This window comes from Podarcis bocagei (assembly GCF_964188305.1).
Source record: "Podarcis bocagei genome assembly, chromosome: 10".
Lineage (NCBI taxonomy): Eukaryota > Metazoa > Chordata > Lepidosauria > Squamata > Lacertidae > Podarcis > Podarcis bocagei.
In genome coordinates, this window is record NC_138135.1 from 44,036,561 (window position 1) to 44,062,532 (window position 25,972).

At 39.6% G+C, this 25,972-nt stretch overlaps 1 protein-coding gene across 3 annotated transcripts in view; it reads right to left on the reverse strand.

Moving 5' to 3' along the window:
* The window catches only part of PTPRQ (protein tyrosine phosphatase receptor type Q), a 106,531-nt gene that overhangs the window by 6,131 nt on the left and 74,428 nt on the right, over nt 1-25,972 (reverse strand). The window contains exons 50-61 of one of the 3 annotated variants that reach the window (XM_081211174.1): nt 24,926-25,148; nt 23,973-24,046; nt 23,028-23,127; nt 21,939-22,067; nt 19,397-19,441; nt 12,561-12,587; nt 11,824-11,905; nt 7,240-7,330; nt 4,582-4,658; nt 2,094-2,228; nt 1,843-1,968; nt 807-955 (exon numbers count right to left, since the gene is read on the reverse strand). In XM_081211174.1, coding sequence (XP_081067300.1) covers nt 807-955; nt 1,843-1,968; nt 2,094-2,228; nt 4,582-4,658; nt 7,240-7,330; nt 11,824-11,905; nt 12,561-12,587; nt 19,397-19,441; nt 21,939-22,067; nt 23,028-23,127; nt 23,973-24,046; nt 24,926-25,148 — 1,258 coding nt within the window. The remainder of the gene's footprint in view (nt 1-806; nt 956-1,842; nt 1,969-2,093; nt 2,229-4,581; nt 4,659-7,239; nt 7,331-11,823; nt 11,906-12,560; nt 12,588-19,396; nt 19,442-21,938; nt 22,068-23,027; nt 23,128-23,972; nt 24,047-24,925; nt 25,149-25,972) is intronic. The other 2 variants (XM_081211175.1, XM_081211176.1) reach the window with 2 other exon arrangements.

Below are 25,972 nucleotides of genomic sequence, written 5' to 3' on the forward strand. Positions count from 1 at the left end.
AGACTGAAGTATTTTCACATGAATGTCTAAAATCTCTAATGGAAAATCACAGTTGCAATAAAAAGTAGATTACAGTTTTGACTAAATATAGACAATGATTCTTTATTTTTAGGTGTACTTATGTCGGTGAAACCGAACAAGGTGCCCCGGAATCTTTTATTGACTAAGCGTTATTGCATTCCGAGATTGGTACTATGGTATCCAATCAAAACAGAAGGAAGTTGCTGGCCTGGATTCACTCCTAATAGGGGTAAGAGGGTAAGTGCCCCAGCTTACGTTAATGAAGGCTTTTTACTGCAATTGTCATTGGTCTCACAGTCATTCCTAGCTCCATGCTGTTCTCCAACTGATGGCTCTCATTCATAGATATCTGCTGTGCTACATGAAGTAGGTTCCTCCAGACACTTCATTGGTGTTGCTATGGATTGCATGTTGCATGTTTTTCTTTTCTCTCCCCCACCCTCCCGTTCCAGCCGTAAAAGCAACATGCCTAGTGTCTGCCATATCTAGAAAGAATACGCAATGCCCCTAACTTAGCTTCATAGTCTAACTATCAAAAGTGTTCACTAGGCTGCACCTTTTTTATTATTGGCTTATCACTTGCTTTGTTTACAGGCATGACACAGGTTTTCATTTTATGTACTGAATATTTTGTTTCCTGCTTATTTTTATGTATATGCCATTAAGAATGCTATTTGTTACTGTACACATGTATGCTATATTATGTGGGGGTTGGGGTTAGGAGGAATTAGATGAAAAATATATAAAATCCCTTACATTTTTTACAAAGGAGAATAATTTATTACCTGCAGTGAACAACTATGGGTGTGCTATCATGTGCTCGGCTAGCACGGATCAGCTTTACAAAATGGACTAATGATGCAGTCGTTTCAGGTACTCCATGTTCAGGCCAGGCTGTGAAGTTACACTGACGTACCATCATACAATCCCCATGCTTCCAGATACAAACAGAAAGAAGCAAGGTTTTATTTCAGAATGGCAAACACTTTCAACTGCAGCTTGAGAGGCCACACATAACTGGGCTAAATTCAAGTAAGATTTTGTTTATGAGACCCTACTAACTAAGCCCTCCCGCCTATGAACCCTGATCTTGACTGGATTATCTTATCTGACAAACACAATTAAGCATTGATAATGCAAAGAACAAAAATCAACCATCCTAAGAAGTAATAGACTCGGTTGGAAGACCAACATTGTAGGTGATTGTTCTGCCTCTGACAGAAGGTAAAAGTAAAGGGACCCCTGACCATTAGGTCCAGTCATGGACGACTCTGGGGTTGTGATGCTCATCTTGCTTTACTGGCCGAGCTTCCGGGTCATGTGGCCAGCAGGACTAAGCCGCTTCTGGCGAACCAGAGCAGCGCACGGAAATGCTGTTTACCTTCCCATCAGAGCCAAGCTGTTTGAGTACCAAGGTACCACTGTACAGTGGTACCTCGGGTTACATACACTTCAGGTTACATACGCTTCAGGTTACAGACTCCGTTAACCCAGAAATAGTGCTTCAGGTTAAGAACTTTGCTTCAGGATGAGAACAGAAATCGTGCTCTGGCGGCGCGGTAACAGCAAGAGGCCCCATTAGCTAAAGTGGTGCTTCAGGTTAAGAACAGTTTCAGGTTAAGAACGGACCTCCGGAACGAATTAAGTACTTAACCCGAGGTACCACTGTATTTGGAAGCATAACATTCAATATAGTGTATTCATAATGGAATAATAAATATTATGGATAGCTTGATATGTTTTGAATTAAAATCAGAAGTGTAAGCAGCATGGTTTTCACAGAAACGGTAACAACTTTTAAAAAAAATCACCAGACCTTACCCTTTCAATCTTTAAATCCCTGATGGTCCAGTCTATTTGAACGTCTTCTACTAATTTGGTAATCACTATATCTCCAAACACAGTCACTGGTATGTTGTCTTCAGGCCAGTATTGATGACATCTTATCTGCAATCAGTATGGAATAAAGTGGCTTATTTTGGGGAGGGGGGAAATAACAACATGAAGGCTTTTTGAAAGGGTAACTGGCAGTTACCAAATGTATTTCTTAAGTTCATATATTGGTAACTTACCCGTCCTTTTTCAAAACACTGAGTAAGCATAACAAGGGTTTTTGCTCTTGTTTCCCATACCATTCTCCAGAAATCCCCCACTGTGCCTGGTAATGGTCCTTGAGTAGCAATGAATTCATTTGGACATAAATAGCCCTAAAGAAAAGATGAACCATAGCAAATGCTTATAAAGAAAAAGAGCGAAAAAGATGCATTCAGCAAGCCATCTCATTTGCAGCCTATGACTATATTAAGAGAAATGCACATATTATGGCAGGAGGTCCTTCAGCAACTCAGTGCATTCCCATGGGTGTTCAGAAGGAACCAGCCTCTACATTTTGGAACTAGAGAGAAAGAGGTAGGAATCTTTTACTGAGCCTATGAACTCTTAAAAACATTGTATGTCGGGCTATTTATTTATTACAATTCTAAACATCTCATCCTCTCAAAAGAGCCCAGCACAGTTTACATCATGGTCAACTGAACTACAATAATTAAAATATTTAAAACAGAGTGTATAAAAAAAAACCCACATCACAAAACAGATGGCACCATCCGAGGCACCATCCTCCAAAGGCCTGAATGAACAAATTGTCTTTTGTTGACACCAAAATGTTAGCAGCAAGGACACTCATAGTTCCGTGAGAGAGAATTCCACAATTGGGGAGCTAGGCCTTGTCTTGCGTCACCACCCAACAGATGACACACACCTTTGAGGCCAGAAGCAAAGCCTCCCTGTCACATCAAGCTGGCAGGTATTGGAACATAGGATGCTGCCTTATATCGAGTCAGATGATTGGTCCATCTAGCTCAGTTATTGTCTTCACTGACTGGCTGCAGCTCACCAGTCTTTCAGCCAGGGTTCTTGCCCAGTTCTACCTAGAGATGCCAGGGACTTAGGAATTTTGCATCTTTATCAGTGCAGAGATCCTCCTTTAAGTACTTGGGCCCCAAGGTATTCAGGGCTTGATGCACTGGGAGCCAGTAAAAAAGCTGTGAGAATTGGTGATATATTATTCCATTTTGCTACCCTGCTTAACAGCCAGGCAGCTGCATTCTGCACTAGCTGCAGCTTCCAAGCCATCTTCAGGTGTTGCCCAACATAGAGCGCATTGTAATAGTCCAATTGTCAGGTTACTAGGGCATGGTTTCCAGAAGCCAATCTATTCCAGTCCAGCAACAGCCGCAGTTGGCCAATGACTCAGCACTGGGGACGGGCTTTCCTCACTACTGAGGAAATCTAGGCCTCCTGAGACAGGATGAGACTGAGGAGTATACCCAAGCTAGAGACCTTTTGCTGTAGAGGGAGTCCACAGGCTGTCTCCCTAATGGGAACCACCTACGAATAGCATCTCAACATTAATGGGATTCAATTCCCATTAATTCAAAGTGTTGGTGCTGACCTTTAAGGCCCTAAATGGCCTCAGTCCTGTATACCTGAAGGAGCATCTCCACCCCCAGCGTTCTGCCCGGACACTGAGGTCCAGCACCGAGGGCCTTCTGGTGGTTCCCTCACTGCGAAAAGTGAGGTTGCAGGGAACCAGGCAGAGGGTCTTCTCGGTAGTGGAGCCCACCCTGTGGAACACCCTCCCAGCAGATGTCAAGGAAATAAGCAACTATCTGACTTTTAAAAGACATCTGAAGGCAGCCCTGTTTAGGGAAGTTTTTAATGTTTAATGCTGTATTGTGTTTTTAACATTCGGTTGGGAGCTGCCCAGAGTGGCTGGGGAAACCCAGCCAGATGAGCAGGGTATAAATAATAAATTATTATTATTATTATTAAGTATCAGTTTATTAGCCTTCCTGCATCCCATCATTGCTTTCAGACACTGGTCACAGTACATGTGCAGCCCCTCCTGATTCATATGAAGCAATAGCACTGGATGGCATCAGCGCTCTCATGTGCAGAAACATACACACACAGAGATGACAGAGTGGTAGAGAAAGTCCTCACTCTGCAGAAATCTTTATATCGATCTTCCTCATGGATTTGATATATAATCAGAGATACGTTTGGTATATACTGCATTACAAATGGAGGCTGGTACTGTTTTGCTAATGCCTTAGTTTTGCTGCTGCTTTTCTGTAAAACTGTAAGAAATAAGCCCTCTTGGATATGGCTGAGGGTTCATTTAGCCCACAGCCTGCTTCCAACAGCAGCTTTACCAGTTGAGAGAGCACATAACAAACGTAACATTTTGCACCCCTAAATTACAGAATCTCACCTCATTCTTGCAGGAGAGAGGATTAACATAGCTTTTCCTTGCCACCTGTTCTGTGTATAATGTATCAGGTGACTAATAAACAGCTGTGAATTATTTGACCTGCAAGTATTTAGATTTTTATTTGACTTCTGAGCAGAATTCCATAAAGAACTAATCATTTTCAGCATAAAATATATTTGTTTCAAACCACACACACACACACACACACACACACACACACACACACACACACACACTAAAAATAGGAAGAATGTGATAACAATTACAAATGATCCCAAACTTACAGACACATAACTAGCATTGATGTAATCCGATCCAGGTATGCTAGCATCAGGCATCAGCTTCACTCTGTTGTTGTTATCTGTACAACGAAAATAAAGTCAATGAAACGAAATATGCTTGTTTCTTCTATTTGTTTCAAACCACTTGACCTATATGTCTATACTCATATTTACATATGTTATAGTGTTGATTTTTAATGGGGTACAGAAATACCGTAAGGGTCCTAATATGACACTAAAAAGAGTATAAACCTGGAGTAAAATAATTCTGCACTTCTTTGTTATAATTGCCGCCTTTGTGTCCAGAAAGTTCTTGGAGTTTACATACCTATTGACAGATAATACTGTTAGCGGGATGCCTATATTCACTTACCGTATCTTCTGCCTCTGTGAAAATGTAGTAAGGGGGGGGGAGGAATTAAAGTTTTGAGCAGTTCTTTACAGTATTTGTCATTTCTGCATAGCCATGATGTAATAAGAACTCCAAATATGGTTCTTCCTTACTCCTGAATGTGTAAACATAATGCCCATTTCTAGTCTTATGTAGTACAAATAAAAGTATGCTAGAATATATTTCAAAACTTAGGGTTCACTCTGACTTCTGCTTGTCTGGTCGCTTTACCCAATCTTTACCACTGAATCAGAGCAAATGTCTACCGGGTTTTCTGCAGACTGACATTCTGTGAACTGACATCTGATTCAGCACTAAAGCGCAGGTTTCCCCAGGGAAAGCAGTGGGGCAAACAGAAGTAAATCCAACTGAATTCAGTGGTGCTTGCTCTAAGGTAAGTGTGGTTAGCTGCTGAAGGTAATGGGGCCCTTTATATGTCCAGCTGTCCTTTGTCAACAACAACAACAAATTGTTGCTGTTTTTTGTGTTGAATATATGCTATATAGTAATTTATGGACCTAATAGGTATCTAAAGAGGCTAGCCAAAGAAGCACAGATAAAATCCACAGGTAACAGAGGAATTCACTTCTTTCTGTGTAAGATGAACAGTAATGAAGGATGTGTTCTATTGCTTTTAAAATTCAGAATAGGAAACAGTTTAAGGCTGAAATGCTAACCCAGTGCCGGATTTAAGTATAAGCTAAGCAAGCTATAGCTTAGGGCCCCTCTTTTGGGGACCCCCTAAAAAATTAAAGGGAAAAAACTGGATGTACATTTCCAAAATATAAGATAAAAATTAATAAAAAAAACCCCTACATACAGCAACAGTGTTTTCTGTTGTGTAGGCTCCTGTGATGTAAATAATTTGTTATGTGCAAATGGCTTTGTCAAAATGGGGGGGGGGGAATGACTGCCCATTTCTTACCACCCAAAATCTTTATTTCAAAAGTAAAAGTAAATTTAAAACTCCTTTCCTACTGCCTCCCCCCTGGAGGTTTCCTTGATTTATAGCAAAACTGTCCCTCCCTGATGCCTGAAACGAGATAGGATGACTAGTTTATACTGAACTGTGAAATCAAGGTGGTGAAAGTGGCTGCAATCCTAACTCCATTTACTTGAGAGTAAGCCCCACTAAATTCAATAGGATTTACTTTGGAGTAGACATGGTTAGGTTTGCAGCCATGGATGCCTTTGTGATGGGTAATTAATCAGTTCATTAATTTTTTTGTCTTTAAGCTGTCACAAGGCTCTTTGTTGTTTTTGCTGCATAAAAGACTAATACTGCTACCCTTCTGGAAATTCATTAACTTTGAAAGGAAACTTGCAGGGGATGTAGATATCTTGTAAATATATGTTGATGGCTGAGATGCACGTTAAAAATATGCATATATTTGCCTTGCTGGACAATGATATAAACACACACACATGTGAAAATGAACATTGGAATGGACTGAGGCATGTTTGTACGTGCCCAGCCCTAAACCATTTTGACTGCAGTTTTTATTTCTATGAACCACTTTAGTATTCTCTAAATGAAAAGTGGATTTAAAATAAGGTAAAAAAATAAAACTTCTGAAACAGATAACAGGAACAGCTGTTCTAAAAAGTTAATAGCACAGAATGTGGTTACATTAACAGAGGAATGCCTTGCCCCCGTCTCACATCACAGCTAATGCTTAAAATAATAGTGGCATTTCTGTCTTATTAACTGAAAAATGAAGCAGTGTTGACTACAGAGAGACAGACCCCTGTCTCCTATGATAAAAATCTATCCTCAACTTATAAGTTACCATATATTCACTCTGATCTTTCGGAAAACTCTTACACAGCACATTTACAAGTATCTTAAGAAAGCATCACCATATTTAAAGGGAAACTGCCAACAGGTGGATTTTACCTTTTTGTTTACAAAAAAATATTTTTCACTAAGCATAAAATAAAGATGTTGATACCACTTTGATTATGTTACAAAGCTAAGAAACTATTTGAGACTATAAAGATACCAGCACCTCCAGTTTAATGGCTGTGAGTGAAAGCAAAAACTTAATTATAAATAATCTTTACTTTAGAAAAACCCCACAAAACTCTCAAGTCTGTAATAAGAAATTATCATGTGGTAAACACACTTCTTCCCAAACATCACAGTGAAAAATAATAATAATAATAATAATAATAATAATAATAATAATAATAATAATAATAATACTAATAAAGTTTAAGACGCGTTTTAGCTAGTGGAGAGAAAGAATGATTTGTAAAACACAACATACATGGCTTGATGTTGGGAAAACGGTTTTTAGACCTGTTCCAAGGAAGATCAGCATCAGCTGAGGCAAGATCTGGAAGAAACTTGGGAAGTTCCTATAAAGCAACATATATGTTAGAATGTCTTTGGGGTTGCTTTGCAGATCAGCAATGTAAATATAATATGAAATTTGTTCACTGAGTGGCATATACAAGATTATGTTTATAGATGCATAATACAATCTTAAAATGAAGTTCCTAAACTCTAACAAGTCTATTTGTCTTTGCCCACCAAAATAAGTTTATATACCCGAAGAAATGTTTTTCTTTTTGCAAGGTACAAAAGGGAGAAAATAGATCCACTATTTATTTATTTATTTATTAGAAAGTCTCAGATAGAAAAATTGAACTTATTAAAGTTACGTCATCCAAAGTGAAAATTAACTTTTTTAAAAAAAATATTTAAAATATTTTGATGCATTTTAGCATTTGTATATATAAAATAAATGTGGCAATGATACCAAAATAGAATTCAGGTGAACCATTCCAGTATGAGGAAAGATTTGGAGGGGTTGAGGTATACTGAATTTCTAAGGACAGCTGGTAACATTACAGAAGCCTTTCACCTCACTGTCAACCCTTGTTACAACAGCAGTTTCAGATGCTAAACTACAGAACAGACTGTCAGTTCATATAATCTAAGCTTATATGAACTTTCACCTTGGAAGTCAAGATGAAGTCGGAGTGCCACTTTCTGTGTTTTTTGTGTGGCTTTTAATGGAGGGAACTAAATAAGGAGAAAGCCTTTTCCTGAGTTGGTTCCCTTGTAGTTATGATTGGCCTAGTGCTTTGCTCCAGTATGAGAACAAGAAAGTATTTAATCAAACATGGGCGATTGGCAATTTGTTATTCCTCACTGACCTCTGCCTCAGTTCAGGAAGGACAGGAAGATGTATATTGGGCATAACGAATAGGGATAAGGAAATACATGAATGAATCACAGCCCAGTTCAAAGTATTAAATGTAATCTACAATGCAAGGGAATAGAAGTGGCATGGCCAGGTCACATAAAAAGTAGGGTACCTCAATGACTACCTTTTAAAACTTATTTAAAAAGCAAATAAAAGCAAATTGTTATGAAGATTTGTTGCTTTCATCACCCACCTATCCTCAGCGATTTTCATTTATTTCGACTTGCTGCCAACACTGCCATTTGTTTTCTTGAGGTAAAATACTCACATTCAAATATATTTCCATAACCAACTCAACGCTCATCTAGCACCAACTGAACATGGACTGAAGTTATGGGGAAAGTTCAAAACTTTGCAAAGCAAAACGATACCATGGATAATTATTTCCTCCTACCAGCTAATGTAAAGTCTATGATACAGAGATGCCCCTTTTGATTTTACCATTTTAAATGCACATGCACATGGAAGGTAGCATGGTATACTCCTAAAGGCTTTGTATAGATATTAAAAAGCACTACAAATAAGATGCTACCCTGAATTACTCCACAGCATAACTGCCAAGGAGAATGAAAGACAATCATCCAATGTTACTCTCTGAAATGGACCCTGGAGACAGGATTGGAACCACTATAAAACAGTGCTTCCGATACCCATCCCACTAAGTTGGCTCAAATGGATACTAAGGTCAATAATATCAAAAGCTATGGAGAGCTCCAGGAAGAATATCAGAGTCACACTCCCAGTAAAGGTCATCCAACAGGGTGACCAAAGTTGATTCAGTTCCCATAGCCAGGCCTGAACCCAAATTGAAATGGGCTGAGATAATGTTTCATCTGCACTGGACACTTCACTGCAGATTGAAACAGGTGTGGATGTGGCATCAAGATTGCTACAAAGGCAAATGACTTTGCCCTCAAAGTGCCTTGGGCTTCCAAAGGGCATAAAACTCCATCCCCTAGAGCAGATGCTGGACATTACAAAAAGGCTTCATGTAAGAAAAAGCTCCATAAACATATAGATTTATATGGGAGTAGGCTATTTTTGAATGACCTGACAGTACTTTTAGGGATGGCTAAACTCTGGCCTTCTAGAAGCTGTTGGACTACAGCTCATATCATCCCTGATCATTGCCCATACTGACCAATGGGAGTTCAAGTCCAACAACATCTGGTGGGCTGCAGTTTTCCCTTCCCTGCCTTACCACTTGTTTTTATGTTTTATTATTAGTGCTAGTTTACTACTATTTTAACAGAGTAAGGTAAAGGTAAAGGGACCCCTGACCATTAGGTCCAGTCGTGACTGACTCTGGGGTTGCGGCGCTCATCTCGCTTTATTGGCCAAGGGAGCCGGCGTACAGCTTCCGGGTTATGTGGCCAGCATGACTAAGCCGCTTCTGGTGAACCAGAGAAGCACACAGAAACACTGTTGACCTTCCCGCTGGAGCGGTATCTATTTATCTACTTGCACTTTGACGTGCTTTCAAACTGCTAGGTTGGCAGGAACAGGGACCGAGCAATGGGAGCTCACCCCGTCGCAGGGATTCGAACCGCCGACCTTCTGATCTGCAAGCCCTAGGCTCTGTGGTTTAACCCACAGCGCCACCTGCATCCCAATAACAGAGTAGTGTGCTACAAATGCAACTCTCAGTTTCTCTGTCCTAGTAAGATGGAATTTCTGCTCTTGTTAGGAAAAAGAGCTCTCTGTGCACTGTTCTGAAGTATCTTATGCCGAGTTCGTTATTACATGCAGACCAAGACTGCTTAAGAACCATGACCAAGAATCTGTAGGAAATACTATTCATCTTATCACTCTTTTGTTATTATTTCCTAAGTGAGTGAAACATTATAATCCAATAGTATAAATGTCAATCGATTTTTTCTTCTTCATTATTCACAGATCCAGACAATGAACACTTCATGGCAAATCTATAAATCCAAAATAATAGAGTCACTGGAGAATGACAAATGATTTTTAGGATAGTAAATGACTCCATGTGCTGGTAATGATGAACACAATGCTACTGAGATAACAAAAATGATCTATTTCTGAATTTAAAAAAAACAAAACGATAGCCATAGAAAATAAGTTACTTACAAAAACAAGGAAAAGTCCAAGACTTAAGCATAGTTTTGGCATGACATAGCTATTATATAAATTTCACACACTCTTTGGAAGACCTATCTGTTTTCAACAGGAACAAAGGCTTTCGATGCTACGAGATGAGACATTGCTGGTTGTGATCATACATAGCGTAATCCATTGCAGACTGCTCCTATGACACCTTACAGAGATGAGCGGGTGCTAAACAAGAGTAACTCTCATTTATCTCGTAGGGATTTATAAAAGAAAAGTGTCTGGAAGGTTGGTGAAAGGCTATAGGTCAGTGGTGGAGCACCTACTTTGCATCCAGGTTCAATTCCTGAGAGAGACTCTCTGAGAGAGACTCCTGCCTAAAACCATACAGAGCTGCTTCCAGCCAGTGTGGACAATACTGAGTTTGATGGAACAGTGTTCTGATGGTATAATGCAGCTCCCATTGATCTCTGTGTTCCCAGGTCTGAGATAGGACTCCAATGTGAATTATTATTCTTTCCTAGAGGGCATTCAACCCACCCATGTTTGGGCTGCTGGGAGGAGGAAATTTCACCTGCTTCAAGATTCTATACCATTCTGAAACTTTGTGCCCATTTTACAGATACTTCCTGTCTCGTGCTGGGGACCCTGTCCCAGTTTGAGAATGACTCGTTTAAAACTTCTTTTAAATTACAGTGGTACAGTGGTGCCCTGCAAGACGAACGCCTCGCAAGACGGAAAACCCGCTAGATGAAAGGGTTTTCCGTTTTGGAGGCGCTTCGCAAAACGAATTGCCCTATGGGGTTGCTTCGCAAGACGAAAAAATCTTGCGCGTCCCCGCGGGTTTTTTTCGCTCCCCCCCTTTTCCTAAGCCGCCTATCAGCTGTTCCGCTGAAAAACCCGCTTAACAGCTGATCACGGAAAGCCGCTAGACCGCTGTAGCGCTAATCAATGGGCTTGCTTCGCAAGACGAAAAAATCGCTAGACGACGAGAATCGCGGAACGGATTCTTTTCGTCTTGCGAGGCACCACTGTACCTCGGTTTACAAACCTAATCCATTCCAGAAGTCCATTCTTAAACTGAAACCGTTCTTAAACCAAGGCACACTTTCCCTAATAAGGCCTCCCACCGCCTGTGCCCTTCCACCGTTTGGCTTTCATTCATAGACCAGGGTAATGTTCTCAAACAGGGACACTACTTCCGGTTTTGAGGAGTTCGTAAACTGAATCGTTCGTAAACAGGACTGTTCTTAAACCGAGGTACCACTGCACAGTTATATTGCTGAAATTGCCATTTTAAAAATATATGGGTTTCTCTAAGATTAGAGTCAAAGGGATAATGAATACTTGGTGCCATTGCACAGGAGGCAGAAGGAAGATCACGGTGTGGATAATTCTGATCGCACTGCAACAAGGAGACTGTAGTACCTAAATGGATAAACTGGTAATTGGGTACTGATCAAGGCAAGAGTCATTCATGGCCTTGCTTGCTTAAAATGGACATGAAATGTGACACATGAAACAAGTGTAGGTCTTGCAATGTTGTGACAACTGCTGGTAACATACCAAAAATTCTTCCTGAAACTTTAGGTTGTTGTTTGTACAAAGCTCTTCAACGTGTTGTAGAAAACATTTCTTGCCTATGGGCCTAGAAAACATTTTTAGAGAGAGTTAGTGGTTGCCTAGGATATAATAATCTGAATCGAAATATATTGTTATCCAGATGTATAACAAAGATTAAGAAAAAAACATAGTAATATGAATATTTTACAAAAGGGAATAATTGGCTTTATGTTAGGAATTGTTTTGAAATAATAGCCTCTTGCCACTTCAAACCTCCCCTGATTTAGTTGATATAACACAACTGTTATCTACAAACTGTGTGTTACAAATGTGATTGCTCCAAAGTTCAGTTGTTGGATATTTATGTGTGTCTGCAAAGTCACCTCTCAGTTCTATTCAAGCACATAATGCTTCTTTTGTCACACAGAAACCATTCTATACAATGCAGGGCTTTAGATATATAAAATATAGCAGTGACTTCATTCCCATAATTACATGGTTTTTAAACCCCAAGGAGTTAAATATCCCTATATTACTTGCCAAGCTAAAACACAGACATGCAGGCTTCACCCCAGAGAGAGAGAAAGCATTTCTCCAGTTACCATGCAATTAGTCATGCTTTTATGATTTATACACAGTTTGGAGCTTTTTCTAATAAATATACAAAAAGAAACCACACATTGTGATTCACCAAGCTAGCAAATCTATAGCCACAATGTAAAAATTAGCAGTCAACTTACTTGATGGATTTTCTATAACTAAGTAACCTGTAATAGAGATTATGTTAAATGATGTAAGTTGCGAGTCAAAGAACACTTTGCATTCTGGTTACGTTGTAGACACAACAGAGAGGTCAAAACTAAGAAGTAAAAAAATTAATTCAATATTCCAAATGAATCAATTTTAAAACTTGTTTGTGCTCCTTGTTATGGGATACCAAAGCAGTTGCATCAATTCTAAAACACTCTTAATTTTTTTTTACTAGCATGGAAATGAGATCTTGGTGCTATGGAATATCTAACTTGATTTGTATAGTGCAAAGATAATTAAGCACAAGGGTTTGGTGGATTAAAAGTCTTATTTGGAAAATATTTCTGTTTAGAGAAAAGTTCACACTGCTTCTCTCTTCATATCTTTCTTCAAACTCCTTTCTTCTCAAAAGCAGTAGAAAAATCCAATGTTTCAAAGCACATCCTGTTATGACATTATACACCTTAGTGTTGCTGTCTGTCTCCCATAGAAAGCTTTTAAAAGCACACACTGAGCTCAGAAGAACTCGTCACACATTTAATAGCAATCTGCTTCATGTATGCATGCAATGTAAACTTTTCTAAATCGCTCAACACCTATAGTCAGCAGTGGCTAATATCTTAAGCTTGGCTGAGGGTTGGTCAGTGGGCTGCAGCCTGACTCCTCCTAGTTGTAGATGTTTGGCAAAGGATGCATGGTTTCAAGAAGGATCAAGGAGTTGACAGGTGCTGCTAAATTCGGGGATGCCTCCAGGATGACCTCTCATTTCCTGAAAGGAGGGTGCTGTGTCGAAAGTGGCACATAATATTCTCCTGTACTGCATTTGGCACAGGGTGATATCAAAACAAGTCATACTCATGGATTGATGTCCATTGATTTCAGTGGGTCTGCTCTGAGTATGGCTAACTGGATATCGTTTCATAGAATCACAGAATTGCAGAGTTGGGAGGGAGGCCAAGGGTCATCTAGTCCAACCCCTTGCAATGCAGGAATCGCAACTAAATCACAACTAAAGCGTCCCTGACAGATGACCACCCAACCTCTGCTTAAAAACCTCCACCGCCTTCTGAGGGAGTCTGTCTGTTGATGGTACCCAGGCCCTCCAAATGGGAGTGGCAAATACAAGGTAAGAAGCAGCCTAAAGTCTGAGTAATAAAATCTATCCTGTAAAACGAGAATGGAAAGGAGGTACCACAAGATAGGAGAAAATTATTCCTATATGCAATCGCAGAAGCAAGAATACGCCTTGTGAAGAACTGGAAAGGAAATTACATACCTACGAAAGAGGATTGGTTAATTAAATTAACAGAGTTTATAGAATTGGCAAAATTAACTGGGGTAATAAGATACCAAACACACCAGAAATTAAGGGCAGAATGGTTATGGTTCGAACATTACATGAACAAACACTGCTCTAAAGATAACATGCTGATATGTTTAGACTAAGGTTGTAAGGATGACCTGATGTTATATTATAATAGTACCATAAAAGAAGTAATTACAGTGATAAATGATATGCAATGTAAATAAGAATTTAAATGATTTAAAGATGATGAGAGCTGGTGGAGGGAAGTCACATGGGTGTGGTATTTTATGTTCCTTTTGTCCTTTTTCTTCCTACTTTTTTAGTTTATTTTGTGGTTAAGTGTGTGCATCTTATTGTTTTGTTTGTTTGTAAGTAAGTACGCCTAAATAAAACATTTAATAAGAATAAAAATGTAATATAAATTGTATTCATTTATGGGGTGGGGGGCAGATTCAGAAACTGGCTTCCTAAGTTATGAAATTTAGAGAAGGATGTGAGGAACAGAGAAGCATTCTATATAATGACCTTGTTCCTATAAACGTTTCTAAATAGCAGTATACTTCTCAAATTGTTTTACCCTGGTATATCAATGAAGAACCTGAACTCCAATGGTCAACTTTTTTCTATCTGCTTTTTAGCATTTTGTTAAAAAACTATGTGTAGTAGGGTTCAGTATAAAAATGGCTGGAGAATTTCCCAGCTTCCATCTCTTGCTTCCAATGGAAGATTTTAGGAAATTCATTTATTAAAATCAATTTTGGAATTCTGTTGCTGAAGTTCTGGTTCTGCAGAACAGATTGATGATGGATGTGGCTTGTGCATAGGATACTTCACACACAAAAAATACAAGAAAGTCACATTAAAATTAACCTAACATGTAAAAGGAGAACATTGCATGGGAAAGGAAGTGATACTCTCAGGGAAGCCATTGCTGAATAGAAGTCCTGAGGTGCTTCTATAAAGGCGAGGAAAGAAGGACAAATTATTACAATGCCAATGTAGAAATTCACTAGCTCAGGGGCAACTTGCTGTAATAAACTTGCCCAACTATGTAGATAGATCCTATTTTAAAAAATATGTTTTACATGGACAAAAAAATGAAATCATGTGCTAGACAACAGGTTTTCATAAACTTATCTAAATCGGAAAGTTGGTAAACCAAAACCAGGATTGTTCTGCTAAAAAACATAAGGTTCCCACTGAAAAAGCTGAAGATTTTTTAATAAAGCATTTCTCAGTGGAGATATTTGTGCTTTTTTGGTGATTTATTTTTAAACTTTCAGTTAAAAGGGCAAACCAGGTGTCGTCAATAGAACTAGATACAATTACAGCTTAATTGAATTAGGGATCACATTTGATATATGCCATGTTTAGATGTCTGCCGTACAAAACTTGGTTTTGAGGAGTTTAGTGTTTCAGAAAGAGTGGACACCAAAATGCCCTTTCTGCTAATTTAGTCACTTTGAACTCAATGGGGCTTCCTTCTCAGTTGACATGTACAGGCTTGCGCTGTTAGTTCTCTATTCAGGCAACTATCTTTGCAGTTTTGTAGTAATTCAAGGACACCATTTTATTTCCCACTGGAAAATTCAATATTGCAATGAGACTTGCCTATGAATGTTTACTTGGGTCCAAGTTCCACTGCATAGGCATATTCCCAGATAGGTGTGCACAGGATTTCAGTCTGAATTGCTTTAAGGTTCTTAGAACAAGCTTTTTGAAATAAATCAGACATTGCTCTGTTAGCAGTTTGGCTTTATTCATATAACACCCAGCTTTACTTGACAGTCTGATTCTGTGGATGTTTGGAAATACATGCCGCTGGGTTAAGTAGGGTTTAATCCCATGAAAGGTAGGGTAGGATTGCAGCCTACAATGCCATAATTAAATATCAAATAATAAAATCTGTGTTAAGGCAGCCTCCTCTGCCAAGGACAGTTTGCGGGGGTTGCCATACTTGCTGTTGGACCTTGTGTGAAATATATTTTGGAGCCCCCTCTCAATTTTAGGGGGCTATACACCAGTGTCTAATTACATACCTTCTGGTTGGAGATAAAACATTATTATGAGAGGAAGAAATGTAATTAAATATGAAGAACACAACTTCAGAATCTATAGGAAGAATAGATGCATTTTATGCCTAATAGTAATCAACATGGCAAAGTTATTATTAGAGAAATGAAAACAAACCCAAATTATTGTATAAACACAGCATATGACTAAATTATAATTTATGATAATTTAAACATCTATGCATTTGGTGGGCCCCTGGAAGCTTTGGGCTTTTGTGTTCTACATACCCTGCATAATATGCATAAGAACATAATATGAGCTTGCTGGATCAGGCCATTGTTGCATCCAGTCCAGCATCCTGTTCTCACAGTGGCTGACCATATGCCCACCAGAAGACCACATTATATGTCTGCCACTGACACTGCATGTGGGAATGGGATTCTTCATACATCTGGATCAGATCGCATGTGGGTGATATCAATGCACCATAGTTTGAGAGGCTACATGTGGAGAATCCTTTGCTGAATCAGTAGCAGGGGTATACCTAGTGATTGGCTAGGTTGGTCCCTGCCAAGGGCCCAGGCAGCGGCAGAGGAAGCTGCTCGGGCACCTGGAGTGGCACGCCCAGGGGAGGGGCAAGGGCGGGGCGAGCCACCCATAGGGGTGGGCACACTGTGGGGTCTCCGGAGTCTGCCTGCCTCCTCCCACACAACCACCCTACAGCTGGGGGGAGGCAGTGGGTGGACCATTTGGGCAGCACGGAGCTTGTGCGCGCCCAAGCCACTGTGTCTCTTCCAGGACAGACTCATGGCTTGGGCACACTGCAGGCCCTGTGGTGAGTGCTGCCTGGCATTTTGTCACCCCCTATGTGGTGACACCCGGGGTGGACCGCACCCACCGCACCTCCCTTCCTCCACCCCTGGGCCCAGGCCCAGGTTGATTATAGAGAAATCTAACCTCTCCACTCTGACTAGGAGCCTGTCTGCCCTGTCTGATTCTAGGCTGTTCCTTCTGCTCTCAGCACTGGCCTCCTCTGGGATGGGGAGCTTATTGTACATAGCACCATAGGATATATGCAGGTGAATTAGGGCCAAGAGTTAAGTGCATTATATAATTCCTAATACAAAAGAAAAATCCAAGCATACTCTGCACAAGGAATGTAAACTTGTCAAATACACAGGAATAGGGACCTTTCAAGAGACAGGAAGGTTATTATGCCATTGCATAAGTTTTCTTCAAGTTACAGACCACTAATAATGCAATATACCTGTGTACAAGAAACCTATGCAAGAGATCCATGCCTCAGTACTTTATTATGCAGCAATTCAAAATAGATAAATGGCAAAATAATTGTGTTGGTCTTTAAGATGCCACAAGAATATGTTGTATTTGGTGCAGCAGAATAACATAGCTAATTGGCTACCGCTTTGTGAGACGTATTTGAGTGATAGGTTCAGCCTTTGAGCCTAGTTGAAGTTCCATTCCAGCATAACATTCTCCCCTTCCCCCTCACTCAAGCTTTTTTTTTTAGTCTAAATTTTATAAGAAGCCATTTATTTATGTTGGCAATGGTGACTGGAGTTCATGTTGTCATACAGCATCAGCTTACTCTCTGGGTCAATCTGTTGAAAATCTATGGGGAATTACAGCTTGTTCAGTAGAAAACCACAGAAATGAATGAGCAGACTAAAGGCTTAACTCATAAGCACCACAAGCACTTGCTAGGAATAACCAAGGAAGTAATTTTCAATGAGTTAAATGAGATTTTCATAGGTCTAACACTTCAGGGACAGTACAGATCAATAATTCTTTATGAGAGGCCCTTAAAATAGTCCCCCAACCAACCAATGTAGTGGAGCTCAATATCAGGGCCTAACATAGACTGCTTCATAACAGTCTAAGACATTCATACACAAAGACAGCACATTTTGAGCTGGCAGCCCTCTTGGCAATTTCTGAGCTTCATCTTTCCCACATTCAGTGGTTTAAAAAGGGGGGACACAGCAGCAACTGGCAATAATGTCAAATGCTGTTATTAAGACAGCACTGAGATTTTGACGTGATCCAGGGCATATGACTTTTAGTCTTCAATGCTAATGAGAGAAGGCACTGTTATCGGGAATTTGTAGAAAACGTTTTTCATGCATTAAATACGCAGTTGCTATCTTGGCTACTGGTACTGATCCAGTCTAGACAACTCTGGTCAAAAAAACAACACCTCACATCACCAGCAGCCAATGATGTGGACCAGATAGGGAAGGAGCACGATGCTGTCATGACATGAGTAAGTTTTGCCACATGTTATGGAGGAGGGAAGCTAGGAATAGAGCTGTCATTGTGAGTGGCAGCCTTGTTTTATCATATCGCGTAGTTCTCTAATTTTTATGAATTTATTCTAAATTAACTGGATGCTTTATAGGAAAGTCAGTTGTGTTGTAGTGCTTAGCATGTTGGACTAGCACCTGGAAATTGGGGTTAGTATCTCCACTGGTGACCTTAGACCAGTCACTACCTCACAGGGTTGTTGTGGAGATTAAATGAGGGAAGGACCATCTACAGCACCTTGAATTCCTTGGAGCAAAAGGTGGGTTATGAGTGGGGAGAAATAAACAAACTGATAATAGTTGATCACCAATTGTTGTCCAAGAAAACTTCAGTTTGAAGTTCTGACTATCCGAACAAATACTATTCTTGATATACAAAAGTCAGAATGTCTAATTTCATCGGGGGGGGGGAGTACTTTTGTTTTCATTAGTACCAGCAATAATCATTCTCTTTTTATCTACCTGAAGGTGGCTTTCTACAGCTGCCTCACATGAAATGAGTTATTGGAAGATTACATATTGTTTGATAATGCAGATCAGCACAGGTTTGGCAAACCTCAAAAATAAAGTATGCCCAGCTTTAACTGGATGTTTTCGAAATGAACTTCTGTAATTTCTGTTTGAATCCGCTCTGAGGGGTTATGCAGATGGCCTTTTCACACTGTAAACATGTATTATTTTTACTTGGGATCTACATGTCTGTACAAGGAATGATTTTTATTGCAGCCATTTAAAATAGAGAAGTTGCAATGCCAACAATACTTCCTTTTCTCCCATCAATGTCCCACCACTGTGCAAACCTTCGTCTTTCAAAAAATTATCTTTTTGAGTCCTGTGTACACCACTTTACTTCTTTGATTTGTGTTTTAAGGCAGCAAATAGGTTTCTAACCACAGCAGGGCTATCTCTTGCTCATCCCTGTAAGGGAATAGAATATTACATTGATATGGAGCAGTACTAGTATATAGCACTACTGAGAACATCTCAATTTTTCGGCCATCTGGGAAGACCCTTCATTGCCTATTGAGGATAATTTTACAGTACTAGAAGTTTCAAAATGTGCCTAAGGCACTGAGAGAGAGAGCAGTTTTATCAGATGAAAGCCAATAAAGCATAGTAACACACAAGTGAGCACAGCACACTAGAAACCACACAGGGGCTCTTCAGCCATGCAGTAACTTACTGGATGACAAATATCTCCTTGCGTCTAAAGAAAAAGGAGGAATATCTGGAAGCAAAACCCATTCAGAATTAAGTTTTCAAACAGGGACAAGAGTTCTTATTTAGGTAAAAGGTTGTATATATTAATTGATGTGTAGACTTTGAGAAAAGTGCAGAGCTTTAAATACAAAACCTATGAAATGTTCATGCTTTTCTCCTGAAGTAAACTACTAAACACAGAAAAAAAACATGCCCAGAAGCAGACAGTATAAGTCAACAGCTGTAACTCTGCCAGCCACGTTCAGTTTGCGGCAGTGAAATTTTTGAGCAAAGTAATGTAAGCCACCCATCTTCAAGCTACATCATATGTTACATTAGGTGTCTGCTAACCCAGGCAGTTGAATTTGCATCAGAAACATGGATGAAAGTACAACTTGGCTTCATAATATGTAATTCCAGCCTTTCTATGGACCATCATTTGGGAGGCTACAGGTTTTTAAGGTGACATCTTTCATTTAGTTTTCTGTGACTTTAATAGGACATAGTAATTCTTGACAGAATTCATCAGTCATTAAATGAATTCATTTCCTATAATATAATATTTATGTTTTTTCAAAACCTAAAATAACTAGGCTCTGTACACAAATTAAAATACAGGGGCTTTGATGGCAAACTGGACCAAACAAACAATATTTGTGGTTTCTGTGTTTTTTAAAAAAACAACAACTTGGAAAACCACTTCAGGTTTGGGGGTGGGGCATTGAAAGGGGATACTCAGAAAGCACAAATAGGGTTTGAGGCAACAAGAATGAAATATTGCACACCACTAGTACTAGCTGTAAAAATCAGCCAAATTATGTGCAATGATCACACAGAAGACTAGTTCACAGCATAAGGTGAATGCACAGGAGTTGAGGACAGGGTAGAATTCCTTGTATCCTGTAGACATGATTGCTGCCACCAACGTGAGCAAATACTTTGCCAAGTTAGGTGAGCTCCGGAACTTGGGACACTAGGGCCTTTTTACAAGTGTGAGTTGAAGTACATTTCATTCACTGTTCTATCCGTAAACTTGCACAAGTCAAAATAGGTGGAGGGTCCAGCACACTGTGCTACCTTTCATGCGAGTTTGGCTCACAAAGACTCTGGGATAGTCTCTCCTGAAGACAGGACAATAAGGGCTGAACTATATGGGAAGTTAACTGTGCTGTTCTGGCCTTGAGTGCAGGTCACCTTCTACCTCCACACTCAAAAACTGCCAGTGTGTGAGAGATCAGAACTGGGACCTTAGAATGGGGTTAGAGGAGCTTTACTTGCCATCCCGGCTGAGGTCCAACCTGGATAGTCCCCTTTCTCTCCTGCAATTTGCATTGCAAAAAACGTCTGATTGAAATCAGAGGGACTTTTTTTTGCAATGCAAATTGTTGGAATGAGCTCTCAGATCCAAATCAAGAGTGGGCAAATCATTAAAACACCCCCTCCGCTGCACCTCTCATGCTACGATTCCAGTGCAGATTAGAAATCCAACGCTGGCCATTTGTTGGGGGAAATCCCTGCAAAGAAGTGCAAAAGTACCCACATACGATCACATGTAATTTGGCCCAAAAGTATTTTGCAATTTGATCCAAAACCAATTCATGCTGAAGCATTTCCATTTAACTTGTTTAGTGTCACTAAACCCAGTGGAACTAATTCAGCATACATTCAGATTCTCAGGCAAAGATTCCTCTTTAGGTGGCACATTTTGATGTGTTACCTTAAGAACCCACACTCATGTTTTCCAATACACATTTCCTTGCATTGTGTCAAGGACCATGCACAAGCAAATGTAAAAAGAAAAAAGAAGTAGCCTTTTGGATATGGCATCTATAATGGCCGTGAGCTGTAGACTGGGATGTAATACCTTAATATGAACAATGTTTATGTTGTGTGTTGTATCTTTGAACTGCAGTCTGCTCTTCTTCCAGGGAGCTCAGAGGGCTATACATTTTCACCTTCCCTATTTTATTCTAAAACAATCCTGTGAGGTATAGTAGACCGGCCCAAAGTCATTCAGTGAACTTTGTAGCTGAGCAGGGATTTTAACTCAGGATTGAATGATCAGTCCAGCACAACAAACTGGCTTTAGTGCTGACAGATTTTTGAAAGCTGGTCACGTAGCGTAGGGTGACATGTTATCAAATGACTCTGAGTCAAAGTGAACAATCAGCAATATGCTCCCACCCTATTAAGAGTGACTGAATATTAAGTCTTCAATAAAACACTTAATGTCAAAACTACTCAGAGAGATTACATTTGTAATGATAAAAATAAACAAACAAGGAGCAAATGTTCTTGGCAGAATTATATAACGGTTTGCATTTTGGTCTTGTTCCAAAGTGGGGAAGAAAAAGTGATTTTCTGAATTCCTGAGAGAAGTGTCTGGAGGTCACCCTTTGAAAAAGGATCTTTGTGACCTGTGTAAATAAGAACACCACAAAACACTTCCAAACAAGTAAAAGGTCACAATGGGGTCATGACTGCAGACCCCCAGAACTACTGTTTTGCCTACGGAGTACGCCTACCGTGTAAATCTCTCATCCTTCATTTCCAGGTCTGCCACTGTGATGAACTGATCTAGTTTGAATTTGGTGTCAATAATTTCTGCATCCCGTGGAGAGTATGTGCCTCCTTCTTTTTGCTTTTGTCGAATTCTAAGACAAAAACCATAGGAGAATGAATGAGAAAGAACATTCAGTATTACCGGTATTCCCAATTCACTGGACCTTTAATAAAGTATGTATTCAGTGCTTTCAAAGTGCTAGTAGTATGAAGACGAGAAGAAAGTTAAAAAGTCACAATCTGCAAATGCCAGTAATTGTTATCTATTGCTTAGCATTGCTGTTGTGATTTATTACAGCATATTTCCTAGCATTTTTGCATATCAAATTAAAATAGAAAAACTGAGATTTCTATTTTTCTGTGTAACACAGGAAATTGGACTTTTAATCAAATTTAGCAGCATGATGACAAATTAAATATATTACCCACACACCCCAAAACATTACTTTACAAAAATTAAAAACACATATCTTATATAAGATATTATATAATTATAAAAACACCCATCTTATAATTCTTGGTTGCTGCTGCTACACAATCATCTTCCTTGCTTGTAACAGTTCTATTGATTTCTTCTAATATTGACTCTCCTGTGTCACAGACCAGAATTGAGTAGAGGTCAACAGCAGTGACCACAATTCTGTTCAAGCTGATTTGTACAGATTGAATTCAGTAAATAATGAGGAAGGACCCTTTATTTTTCCAGTTCCTAACACAATTTCTACACTTCATAGAATCATAGAACTGTAGTATTAGAAGGGACCCTGAGGATCATCTGGTCCGATTTCCTGCAATGGAGGAATATGCAACTGATCCATATGGGGATCAAACCTGTTTGTTTATAAACAAACAAACAAACAAATGAAAAGAATAAGACTTGAGTAAATCCATCTCCAAAGACACAGCAATACATTGCTATACTTCTCTGATGTGTCTTACGCCTGCTTTCCAACATGGGACCCAGTGGGGGGGGGGCAGAATTAATTAATTTCAATGAATGAGCAATTTAAATTCAAGGATAATTCAGTAGAAGCAAATGAAGATGCACATACCTTGCAAAAGCATAAATTGCAGCCACAAGGAGAATTACGGATAGTATGCACAATGTAACTGCAAGTATTATTTCTACAGCTCTTTCGGAAAGCCCATCACCTGTAACATAAAGGAAGCCCAGTGGGAATTGAAACATTAAAGACAGACTATGATGACAATACATGGTTTAGTTTTGTAAAGATGTTTTATGCAAAGTGCTTCTGCTAAATTTGCCTAAGCGCACACCATCACAGATTTTAGCAGAGTCCAAAATGTTTTTATTTTAAGGATGGTCTACTGTCAATGTGATCACCACAGTTTTCCTAATGCAGTTATAATGATCTCAGTAGGCTTGTGCTGTGCAGAAGTCTCAGGGTAGCTTATGGACAAACAAAAAATGGAAACGCCCAAATGCCAACGTATTCATACCTTTCAAATTAATATCATGAGTTGCTGCATGCTCATAGCTCCTCATAGGAAGCTGAGACAGGGCACTAGTATGACCATATAACTGGGGAGGTTGCATAGTCCCAGTCTAAGCAAGACAGCAGTTAGTGGTGCTGCCGCAGATGCACAAGGACTTTTTGCCTTTTCTGTTATGAGCCATAGTTTCATCCTACAAAAGGTTTCTACAGCTCTGGTGGCAGACAGATGGGCAAAGACCATTCTGAGACACCCTAGGGGCTGTTTGAGCAGTTCTGAACATAACAAAACGGCGGCATTACCTGCAAGTGACCCTGGGTGGGACCTTGCATGTTCAGCTGTCAAGCACCCCTTGCAACATCTGAAGAAGCTGTGAAAATCAATACAATCCTGCACCTTGATTTTTCTGTAGTGTGCATGCAAATGACATTCCCATAGCAACTGGGACATGGCCACAGGTTTAGCATGGCTGTTGTTTTTGCACAAGTCGTACAGAAAACTTGGTGATGTTACAGTAAGAAAGTATAGTGACTTCCCTTTACCTAAAGTTTTGATGGGATCAGAGTAGTCTGAATCTGTAAATTGTCCTTTTATATTTGTAGCTCTGAACTTAAATCTGCAAGAGAAATATAAATAAGTTAGAGAACAGGAACTACCATGGCCAAACCAGTGATTCATCTCACACAAAATTTATACTGTATCTAGAAGCACCCAGAACAAATTCCAAGGCAAAATGAATCAAAGTCATTTACGACTTACAAGTTGCAGGTTTGGGGATATTTATTTATAGGTGTATGCTGCTTTTCCCAAACTGGTCTGCAATTAATATCCTTAATATTATGTGTTCCTTGACTGAATGGAGGAAGCCAGCAGAGGGGCATACATAGGGCTCCCATTTCCCATAATAGCTGATTTGTTATGTAGGTCTCAATCATACCCGTCTAAAAAGATATGGAATGCAGGTCACACATACTTGCAAGAGTGGGGTCTAAGATCCATTTGTGTTATCTTCTTAAAGGAGGAGGTCAGTTAATACTTGGATTAGGAGAAATTTTGCTCTGAGATAAGATCTCTTTTGTCTGCCTGTCTCTGTTTCAGCACAAAAATGTCTCCAATAACTTACAGAAAGTGTTCCATGTCTAGATGCTTGAGGTACATTTTACATATAACGCTAAGTCAAATGATAGTTAACCAAGAGTTTGTTTTGCTTAGAGTTTCATCCGAACCTAGGCAAACCTACTAGCTTGCTACCTGCCCATCCCATGTACTGCTAAACAAATAAAAAGCACTGCAAGGCCCCCATGCTCTAGACATTTTCATAGTTCACAGAAAAGGGATGGCAGGTTTCAAAAACAGATAACTTTCTAATTTTGTTGCAGCTAATATTGCCACTTTTTAAATGGGCCTTAAAAGAGTGGCCCGTGTCTTTGTCCTAATATTCTGCTATTTGCTTATTATCCATTATGCAGATAGAAAAATTGAGTAATATACTTACAAGTACTGTCTCCTGGGCTTCAGTGGGCCATTACAGATTTTTTCTTCACTGCCTGGTATCATACATGTACTATCAGCCCCAATTACATATACATCATCTTTGCTGCTCAGCCCTTCATTTCCTTCTGTACATGGTGGGTTTGGAAAGCCCTCATTTACAAAATACGGTCTTGGTTTTCTGAAGTAGGCATCATACCACTTGGTTACATTGCCATCATGCTGAGCTAAAGTCAGAAAAAATAATGATATTTTATATTCTGAATACATCACAAAATAAAATTGGTATCTGAAGAAGTAGTATCTGAAGAAGTGTGCATGCACACAAAAGCTCATACCAATAACAAACTTAGTTGGTCTCTAAGGTGGTACTGGAAGGATTTTTTAAATTTTGTTTTGACTACAGAAGACCAACACGGCTACCTACCTGTAACTATAATAAAATTAGATAGTCAAATAATTCTGTGAACGTATTCTATGGAATAGAAAAAGATACAGAACTGTGTAACTGCACTTATCTTCCTATGGTAGAAAGTACAACTTCTGTCTATAAAATCTGTAGGATAGGGTGAATGAATACAATTCATTTTAAAATGTAAAGTACAAAGTAATGTTGAAACATGGCTTCAACAATGTAAAGAAACTGACAGAATTCTATCAAGTTCTATCCTGGGCAGCAATGGAGAGGCCCAGAACCCATGAAAACTAGGAAGATTGCTCTTTCCCCTGGCACCCCCTGTCCCTGGGCCCTGGCTCCCTCCTCTCATTCCTGTATTCAGAGCTCCTGCTTCAAGAATAGGAAGGGGAGATATAAGGAGCAAGTAATCACATGGCACCATGATCTGCTGACCTGAGGCATCTTTCTTTCCTTTACATTGAAAGGGCCTCATCAGCAGTGTCCTCCAGCCTACGAAACTCCCTCTCTAGGGATGCATAATTGGCCTCATAAGCACCAGCCTTCAAAAAAAGCCCCAGAAGGCCAATTTTTCCCAGTTGGCTTTTAGTCAGGATGATTTTAAGGTGCCTGCTGTTTTAGAATAGGGGTTTCAGT